General features: G+C 43.4%; 1 protein-coding gene across 28 annotated transcripts in view; it reads right to left on the bottom strand.

The window, feature by feature from the left end:
• Positions 1 to 3,105: 3,105 nt before the first annotated feature.
• Positions 3,106 to 10,771, bottom strand: part of LOC121543687 (protocadherin alpha-C2) — a 180,698-nt gene continuing 173,032 nt past the window's right edge. For 27 of the 28 annotated variants that reach the window (XM_041853865.2, XM_041853835.2, XM_041853964.2 and 24 more), the window contains one exon: positions 3,106 to 4,390. In XM_041853865.2, the coding sequence (XP_041709799.1) occupies positions 4,089 to 4,390 (302 nt within the window). In that variant the 3' untranslated portion in view covers positions 3,106 to 4,088. The remainder of the gene's footprint in view (positions 4,391 to 10,771) is intronic. The other variant, XM_041853975.2, reaches the window with a different exon arrangement.

Below are 10,771 nucleotides of genomic sequence, written 5' to 3'. Positions count from 1 at the left end.
CTATTTATTCAGTTATGGCCATTAAAAAATAAATTAAGTTTCTCCCCATTGAAATAAATGGCGGCCATCTTGAAAAGTCTGCTGGGTCTGGTTATAGACAAAATGGGTCTCCTTGTTCTGTGTGAAATTATAATACATTCACAGTGCTCCTCTAAGGACCTGATAAAGATGTATATCATTATGGTAATATAGTAGGACAGCAGTATTTTTTAATGTTATTCTTGTGATTAAACTTAGACTTTTCCATTGTGCTCTACAAACCATTTACCAAATCCCAGGTGTCTTTTGATGGACCATTGTTGAGACCTCCTGATGCGTTATGGTGTTTCACTGTATACACTGTGCTCTATGGTCAAATGATTTGACCTCTTCGTATTTAGTCAATAAACAATTAATTCAAGTATAATTGATTGAAGGTTTGATATAAAAGCAGGTGGTCTTCAGGACAAACTGTGACCGTGGCTGTCACAGAGAAAGGAGAGAAGCGAGATCATTAGGAGGAGCCAGGTCACTCAGCCAGTCTCTAACATCTCCTGTGGGGCTGAGCCTTTCTGACTGGGTGCCACAACGGAGACAGGAGTGGGTGGATGTGTGAGTGAGTGAGTGAGTGAGTGAGTGTGAGAGTGAGTGTGAGAGTGAGTGTGAGAGAGAGAGAGAGAGAGAGAGAGAGAGAGAGAGAGAGAGAGAGAGAGAGAGAGAGAGAGAGAGAGAGAGAGAGTATATCTGCCTATCCTCCCCAGACTGATGCAGATCAATGTCTGCTCTTTTTTATCTCACTTTCTCTCTTCAACTTGAAGAGAAACACTCTAGCCCTATCTCTCATCCCCCTCTCTCTCACTCTCCATAGCAACAAGGTCCCACTGTGAGGTAAATATACTGATTGCAAATATGCTGTTCATGCAAAGAGGAAGAGGATGTTTGTGTGTATGCATGCCTGTTTCCAAGCACGCTCCAAGGCGACAACATCAGTCTCATTTTATGAAAGAAATCTTTATTTAGTGATTTATAAACAAAACACATTACCACTGTATCCATTTAGGTAAAATAAAATAAAACAGAAATAAATGAAATTTCACTACTTCACCATCACAGTAGATGAGCAGGTGTACAAAAAAGGTTTTACAACAGATCTGTACTGACCAGTAGGCCAGAACAGCGCCACCATTGGTCACCACCATACATTGATAAAGAATGACAGCGTGAACGCTCACTAAACACAAGCATACACTACATATACAATTTTTACATTGGAATTTGATTTTTTTTTTGGTTCTTTCTTAGTTTTTTCTGTTGAAAGGGAGTGAAAGGGAAGAAATAGCTCATCACAGGATCATACATATTCAGTTACAATATTACAGTGTTAGTTAGATCATCATGTCAAAGCCGGACACAAAATGTTTCTTTGTTGTTGCTTGTTCTCAAAAACGAAAATCCTATTTTCATAAAACTAAATGAACAGAGTTGAGTTTAAGGGCATCACACTACAGCATTTACAAATATTGAAAAGGTTTAGTTAACGTCGTACAACACCACTGTCTTGTGGAGTGCGGAGGGTGTAATATGTAGAAGATGCATGACATAGACGGTACATACACATATCTCCTGTGCGAGTCATAAAGTAAAATGATAATACGAAACAATAAAATCATAGCCATCTATTTCTCTCTCTCTATATATATATATATCTATATTGTCTGAGTTTCCTTTGAGACGAACATGCAGCAGTCGCTTTAGTGGAGTGACATCATATTGAGCCGCAAAACTTGGGGGGGTGGGGGGGGGTTGCAACAACATACAGGCAGGGGAAGGGGGAACCAATAGAAGCAGGGCTGAAGCATGTCTCCACCCCTTTACAAAACCTCCTGAGAGAGGATTGGTGGGATAGAGCTGTGGGGTGGGAATCCTTAGATGCTCTTATTTATTAATTAATAATGTAATAATTAGGCTATACATTGCATTTATTAATGCACAGGCCATATATGAAAAGCAAGTCTAACTCTACATTTATCGTGTACATAAAAGCCAATGGATGACCTACTGTTTTGATTCACCAATCATAATCAATCAATTTCGGGATATACGTGTACCCAGGAACATGGAGGATAGGCCTAGCCCTCAGGACCATGTCCCAGACATCCACCCCATCCTTGTCCCCATCCCACCTCGTCCCCTCTCGCCAGTGACCACAAACAGGAAGGAACAGCGTAGTATTCACAAGTTAAAAGCCCTCAACCGTTTTGCACTTAGAGACATCTGACATTAGATCGCAGAATAATGGACCCCGGTCCCGACTGGGTTCTTCAGGCCTCTTCCACATTACTCCATGCTGTTCCCAGCACACCACAATGTTCAGCCTTCCCAGTTCACCCTGAATGAACATGGGGTTAGAGAGGGAGTCCATGGCCAGAAAAAGAGGAAGGACAAGGGCCGTGGGACAAGCAGAAGAGCTGCAGATTAGTTCAAGCTAACAAAACAGAGTAGGAAATCGTGGGTCTTCTCCAAGAACAAATAAAAAGTGAACGTTTTTCACAAATTCATCATCATCACGTGAAGAAGCAGTCTGTGGTTGGGGTAAGGGTGGGGTTGAGAGTTGGGGTTGGTAGGGGCAGGGTGTGGAAAGGGCAGGGGGTGGGGGACTGTGGAGGACTGTGGAGGATGGGGATCAGGTTGGATATCAGGTAAGGGATGGTTGCTACCAAACATTCAGAGCAGAAAGCCTCAGGCTTTTGCTGAGTGGCAGGGGAGAGTAGAAGAGATCGTCTTTAGCTAGAGACGCTCCTGCTATTCTACAAGGTTCCAACTGAGCTCAGATCAACCAGCTGGATCACAGGCCAACTCAGCTGGACTCTTCTCTCTTTCGTTCTCAAGAGACTCTGAAGAGTGTTCCTCCTTTCTCTCGCTCCCTCGTTTTATCTCTTTAGCATTGAGCTGTTGGCTGCTTTGAGAGAGAGGGATCTCAATGTCCCAAAAGAGAGTAGCGAGCGAACCCGTCAGGAGTAGCTGCAGGGGATGCTGCTGTGTCGACCCTGAGAGAGTAGATCTACTGTACACACGTGTACTGCTTAGGAGACTGCGGTGCTGCTGGGAAAAAGCTTGTGTTCTGTACAGCTTGTGTTCTGTATTAAACACAAAGTTGTTTTGTTGGCTGCTCCTGTTTTTTTTTTTTTTTACCTCTCTCCAGTTCTCAGGTGTTCTCAGTGTCCAGGTTGTTACTGCGAGTGTGTGTGTCAGCGTGTATGTGTGTGACATTGACAGCCATGTTTTCCTTGCCATCACAGGGAACACTGACAGATAGAGAGCGAAATAGGAAGCTGCAGCAGCAGTATCATGTTAGCCTTTAGCCTCAGCTTTAGCGACTCTCTCCCGTGCTATTTACAAGTGTGAGTGTTCAGCTCTAAATCAGCAACATTTAACTCTTCTTCTGTGTGTTGTCTTCAGTTTACTTTCTTTTTTTCTTCTTGACATTACCTTTTTTTGCTCTTTTTCCAAGGCTGGCACAGAGCTTTTTTCTTCTTGTTGTCGGATGTTATTTTCCTCTCAAAGAGATTGAATTATACAACATGGTGGGAAGGGGTAAGACAGAGGTGCCAACGTATCCGTGGGTGGGAGGGTGAAAAGCAGAGGGCGAGGGGAGATAGTAGCTCCCGTCCCCTCGCTGAGAAGAGTGGGGAGGGTATCGTTTGGCTCAAGGTGTAGAGGCACCAGGGGGCATGGAGGAACATTTCTTGTTTATGTGACCAATACAATTGTATTTTATTTGATCAATCAGTTTTTTCTCATCAAGGCATGATTGATCAATTACCCCAGTAAGGGATTTGGAGGCGTCAGTAATCTACAATAATCTTGGTCAGGCCAGATTTGTACCAGAGAGAGTTGGGCTATTATCTTTGTTCCAGGGGTGGGTATAGAGCAGACTACGGCAGTGTGACTGTCTGCCTGTCTGTGTAACTGAGCCAGAGATGATGAAGTAGAATTGGGGATCTCTCTTCACCTGTGGTCTAAAATACTTTTCTTTTTGTTTCCCGGTGGACTTTGGTTGGCACCTCTGTTTTAACAGCTCCCCTTCTCTTCCTTCTCCTCCTCCTCCTCTACTCATCGTCATCCTTCCCTTTATCCTTTTTATCCTTCTTCTCCTTCTTCTTCTTTTTCTTCTTCTTGGCCTCCTCCTTCTTTCCGAAGCTGATGAAGTCACTCTTGTCGTCCTCTCCTCCCTGCTGGCGGATAGAGATGATAGCGGGGGATCCGGGGATGATGAAGGCTTCGGGGGGGACCTCGCCGGGCTTCAGGTGCTGGGGGGGTCCTCCGGGACCACCGGCGCCGTAACGGAAGTGCCAGCTGTTACTGTCCACTCCGGCTCCCATGGGTGGGGACACCTCTCCACCCTCAGCATCTAGAGACAGAGATAGAGAACAATGTTATTCATTTTGTGTTAGAATCATCAATCTCACAATCATTATAATTAATATAATCTCTATCAAGGGGGTTGTAAGATGGTTGCAAGCAACATTGTCATCGGTATAATTGTCAATGTTGTCATTGATTTCATAGTCTTGGACACTTTCATGAAAAGACTTGGAAACCTCTGCCATGTCAGACTGTTCCCCCATAGCATCCATTGGTGATGCACCATAGCACACAGTCAACACTGTGCTGAATCGACAGCCACAGGAGTTCTCTGATCACCCTGACTCCCATTGTGATGTCACTAAATCGGTCACTAATCCACAGAAACAGCCATAACACCACTCAAAAGGAAGGGGTGGCGACTCAGAATGCAAGCCTTCAAATGTTCCACTGATAAGCAGCACAGAATCAAAGTGTCCATTCCGCCGCCCCTTGCTAAGGCTAGGGTCCCCGGTCGGCGCTGTGGGATAAGACATGAAGCGCTCCATCACGCAGGGAAGGTCAGGGAATAAAGGCATGGCATTTAAACGGAAAGTCAACAAGCCGTTTACACTCTGAGCGTTCGTTCTGGGAGATGACTGCGCTTTAACTTCCATCACAGATCGCCACTGAAGCGCTAAGAAGAAAAAAAGGCAAATGGAGATTGTGTCTGTTCAATAGAAGTGTTTACCTATACAAACAGGTGTGTGTGTGTGTGTGTGTGTGTGTGTGTGTGTGTGTGTGTGTGTGTGTGTGTGTGTGTGTGTGTGTGTGTGTGTGTGTGCGTGCGTGCGTGCATGCGCAAGATGTGTCAGTAAGTAGCCAAAACAACAGCGAACTAAACCATCTCCAACGCTCAGCATTTTAAGTGGTCTCCAGCTACTTAAAATAGTCTGTACTCAGTACTTTGAGACAGACAGGTGTGAAACAACCTCTCTATACTCTCAGCTCTCCCTCAGTCTCTAGACACACGTCAGGACTCACTGCAGCAGCGCAGAATAGAGCGACTCTTGGCTCAGCTAACAGCTCTCACCTCCCAAATCAACCCCATCAATCTGCCCAAGGAGAGAGAACGCTCCTCCACACACATAAATAACACCATTAAAGGGGCAGGGGCGTTCACATAAATAACTCGTCATTAAAGGGGATAGGAAGAGGATGGCAGAGGTGCCCGGTCAGTCAAACAGCCAGCTCACCGTGACTCTGCGTTATTTAAAGGGCGTGTGTGGGTTGATGACCCAAGGTGCTTGTAACATAGCTCACACACCATGCTGACAACCCAGGGATCCCGAGAGGACTGTTCTAACTCCTCAGTCCCCTTACACACATAAACCGATGCACATACACACTCCACCAGCAAAACACCCCCCACACCACTTTGCCTCGTTCCTCACAGCTATGACCTAGTTGCTATACTTCCTTCACATATTCCTCTTTTTATTTCTCTCTCTTTTTTTGACTTCCCTCCAAAGGGGAGTTTAACAAAACAGAGTTCATCCAAGCAGAAGGAACAGTGTCTGGAAGAGGGAGGACTGGCCTCATATAACACCCAGGGTATGGAAGGCCATCTCCCCATTCCCTGTCCTCACTAACCCTGCCTCTATTGGACAGCTAGGAGGGCCTGACCAGCTCTGGTAGTACTTTCAGCTGAAATTCCCATTAACATAGCTTTTTCTTGACAGTTGGACTAAAGTCATCCTAAATACCTTGGATACACAAACATAACAAAAAAGAAAAAGGACTATGAAGCACCCCATGGGAAAGAGCCCCATTTGGTCCAGGGCAAGAGTTCAGTAAGTCAGTTGTGATCAGCCAGTACATGTCTCATCTAGCAGGTAGTGATTGAAGTGGCCAGGGGGAGGCATTGTTACACGGCTTCAAAGAACAAGAATAGGAGCACAGATGTAGTCTGGCTCAGTAACAACAACAACCAAGAAGAGCTTAGAACAAGAAGACGGAACTAGAACACTGATCTATTCTAACACTACTCTACTCCTCTCTTCTCTCACTTCCTCTCTGAATTGAAAAGGAACCAAAATAGTTTATTTTGCCCAAAGTATTTCTAAGTACTATAAAAAGAAGTAGAGGGAATAAACAAAACATATTTTCTGGCAATTAGTGCCCATTAAAATGATAAAAAAATATGATGATTTTTATGAAGCTCTCTATCCCGTCGCTTTCTCTCCCATTCCCCTATCACCTCTTCTCCTCGCCTGCCCTTCCTTCCTCCACCCCCTTTCCCTAACCGACTCCTCTCTCCTCTCTTCTCCTCCCTCTCTATTTCTCCCCCCACCCTTTTTCTCTGCCCAACTTAGTTCTTTCCTCTCCATCTCTCTCCCTCCCCTCTCTTTGCAGCCCTATTTCCCTCCCAGCCTCTCTCCTCCTACTCTCCCTCCTTCCTCTCACCCCCTCTGTACTAGCCCGGGCTCTCTGCTGGAGCTGCTCAGAGTGATGGATTCTGGGAGTCAAACACTGCAGCAAGCCTTTCTGGCTGATGGGACGCTGTCCTATTAACCCTCTCATAGATACAGATGCTATGTCCCCATTCTCTACCCTTCTGCCCTAAAAGTGTGCACTTGTTCACTTCCCTTCATGGATTTAAAAGGAAAAGAGTGGTGTAAGAAAGAAGGTCACATCTATCTCTAGCCAATGCTGGAAGGTAGAGAATTGAGACGCAGGGGAAAGATTATAGAGAATATCCTCACTACCAGCGGCCATTTTTCCTACTCTGTAAGAGGGCACAGATGGGCCGATTGAAACAGACACAGAGTTCCAGCAGTCACATAGTCCTCCTTTTCACTTCCTTTTCAAACCAGGAGTGCTATCTGACCTCCACTGATTGTGACATCAGCGCTGTAAGACGGATGAATAGACAGTACATTTTGGTCATTTAGCAGATGCTCTTATCCAGAGTGACTTACAGTTAGTGCATTCATCTTAAGATAGATAGGTGGGACAACCACATATCACAGGCATAGTAAGTCAAATGCAAGTGTTGGTTGAGGATTTTTTATTTTAAGACAGGATGAAGATAAGAGGAGGAGAGGAGTAGGAGACAGATACAATCTACTCTCTCTCTCTCTCTCTCTCTCTCTCTCTCTCCCTCTCGCTCTCTCTCTCTCTCTCTCTCTCTCTCTGACAGTGCGAGACTCTGTATCAATCTCGGGTTATTGCCCTTATCTGACTCCCAGCCAACATTTTGATCCAATTCAGTTCTATAAATGGGAAAATTATAAAAGAGAGGAGGAATGAGAGAGAAAAGGGAAAGACGGCGATCCTAGAAAGTGGTAGGGTATTTTCTCTAAAATGCCTTTGCTCAGCTTTTCTGTCCCTGAGTAATTTCCTGTCTAAAACAATGCAGGCAGATGAAGAGACACCCGTGCCCTTGATGCAAAAATTAAGTCATAAACAAATAGGACCCCAGAGAGTGATGAGTCACTGCAGGGCCAGCTCTAGCCATTTGGGGGCCCTAAGCAAGACTTGATTTTAAAGTTAATTTCCTGCAATTCTACACATTTAGCCATGGAGCAAAGAGAAAATGTTGCAGGTTTATAACTAATTTCATGCAATTGTATTTGTTTTACCATTGGGCGGAGAGAAAAATTTGAAATTTTACAGTGCATGTTATGCAAATTTTGCAATGACTTATGGCATGTTCAAATTATATCTGAGCGACAATGGCTACCAAAATCAAATGGGGACCCCCTGGAGTTCATGGCCCCTGGGCACGTGCCCGTCATGTCCGGTTGGTAATTCGGCCATGATTACTAAAAGTGTCGGTAGTTGGCAAGACTAATTTACCAATCTAAAAATGTTTAGAGCGTGACAGTTGATTGACTGTCATTGACTGATATAACAAAAGGAGAACTGCTGATGCACAACCACATTTTGAAACTGCACCTTGTGTATTCTATTATTCTAACTTTCAACAGTAAATTGAGACCCCGACTTAATTCCACAAAGGGGGATTAAAATGAATTTAATTGTCATTTTTTGTGAACAATCTACACAAAATACTCTGTAATGTCAAAGTATTTAAAAAAAAAATTGTATATATATATATATATAAAGATTAATAAAAAATAATAGTAATAACTAAAATATAGTAATTGCATAAGTATTCAGCTCCCTGAGTCAATACATGTTAGAAACGCCTTTGACAGCGATTACAGCTGTACGTTTTTTGAGTAAGTCTCTAAAAGCTTAGTTTGCACACCTGGATTGCACAATATTTTCCCATTATTCCTTTCAAAAATCTTCAAGCTCTGTCATGATGTTGGGATCATGGCTAGACAGCTATTTTCAAGTCTTGCCATAGATTTTCAAGCAGATTTCAGTAAAAACTGTAACTTGGCCACTCAGGAACATTTACTGTCTTCTTGGTAAGCAACTCCAGTGTACATTTGGCCTTGTGTTGTAGGTTATTGTCCTACTGAAAGGTGAATTCCTCTCCCAGTGTCTGGTGTAAAGCAGACTGAAGCAGGTTCTCCTCTATGATTTTGCCTGTGCTTAGCTCCATCACGTTTGTTTTTATCCTCAAAAACTCCCCAGTATTTGCCGATGACAAGCATACCCATAACATGATGCAGCCACCACTACGCTTGAAAATAAGAAGACAGTTACTTAGTGATGTGTTGTGTTGGATTTGCCCTAAACATAAGGCTTTGCATTTAGGACAAAATATATAATGTATTCCTTTGCCGTGTTTTTTTTTGCAGTATTACTTTGGTGCCATGCGGCATACAAGATGCATGTTTTGGAATATTTGTATTCTGTATATTTGTATTCTTCTTTTCACTCTGTCATTTCGATCGTTATTGTGATCTACTACAGTGTTGTTGATCTATCCTCAATTTTCTCCCATCACAGCCATTGAACTCTGTAGCTGTTTTAAAATCACCAACGGCATCATGGTAACATCCCTGAGCCGTTTCATTCCTGTCCTGCAGTCCAGTTTGATGAGTCTGGGTGGTTTAATACATAATTATTAACTTGACCATGATTAAAGAGATATTCCATGTCTGATTTGTTATTGTTACCCATCTACCGATCAATGCCCTCCTTTATGAGGCTTTTTAAATACTCCCTGTTCTTTAGCTGAATCTGTGCTTGAAATTCAATTCTTGACTGAGGGGCCTTACAGATGTTGTATGTATGGGGGACAGAGAAAGGGTAGGTCATTCAAAAATCATGTCAACCCCTAATATTTCACACAGAGTGAGCCCACATAACTTATTATGTGATTTGTTAAGCCACATTTTTATCACTGAACTAATTTATGCTTGCCTAAACAAAGGGTCTGAATACTTATGCAACAACTCTATTTTGGTTATTTAATTTGTATTAATCTGTTTTCTTCCACTCTGACATTACAGAGTATTTTGTGTAGATTGTTGACACAAAAGAAAAGACAAGTAAACCCACTTTGTAACGCAATAAAATGTGAATAAATCCAAGGGGTCTGGATAGTTTTGTAAGGCACTGTTTACTGTATATACTTATGCCCGGAGCCGGCCCTGAGTCACTGTGATGGAGAGCAGGCATATGCAGCAGGACCTGATAGGGCCGGGGAGAGGAGGGAAGCAGCATTACACAGGGTCAAAAACATTACAGCTGGGTAGAAAAGCCTTTTGATCGTCTCTGACATATCATGACCGAGTCAAAAGCCCCATGACTGGGTCTAACTACATGTCAAAATCCTGGTCAGAATGAATCCATCCCACCTCTTCACCTCTCCTTCTTCCACTTTCTGAATCCATTAATGCTTCCGTGTCTATATATTTCTATGCATATTGCTTTCTGCCCTCAAGACTCAATATGGGGGGAAAACCTCCACTTCTCCTCCTCTTTGATTTGATTGAGCCATAACAATCAAACAGGAACAGAAAACCTGTCTGTGCTCCATCATCGTTCTTGGATTATTTTCCCTCCCTCCCAGCATCTCTCTCTCCCTCTCTGACCTTCTTCCTCTACTCCCCCTTCGTTCCCTCTACCCATCCCTCTATCCCTTCTCCCTCCTCTTCCCTCCCTCTCTTCTATCAGGATGGCAACAAAGGCACATGCCTTGCCCAGCACAGATCCACACACAGCCACAGCCTCTAAATCAAATCAAATAAAAGTTGATTGGTCACGTACACAGATTTGCAGATGTTATCGCAGGTGCAGCGAAATGCTTGTGTTTCTAGCTCCAACAGTGCAGTAATACCTAGCAATAAAAAAATATATATACATATAATGGTGAAAGACAGTTTGGACAGTATGTCACGATCGTCTAACATAGAGGACCAATGCGCAGCGTTGAAGGTGAACATATTTTATTACTATAAATGATCACACGATCAAAAACACAAACGAAAACGTGACGTCTACGGTTTCACACAAACCGAAA

The sequence above is a fragment of the Coregonus clupeaformis genome, chromosome 3 (genome assembly GCF_020615455.1).
Source record: "Coregonus clupeaformis isolate EN_2021a chromosome 3, ASM2061545v1, whole genome shotgun sequence".
NCBI classification, from domain to species: domain Eukaryota; kingdom Metazoa; phylum Chordata; class Actinopteri; order Salmoniformes; family Salmonidae; genus Coregonus; species Coregonus clupeaformis.
This window is presented reverse-complemented; position numbering and strand designations above follow the sequence as displayed.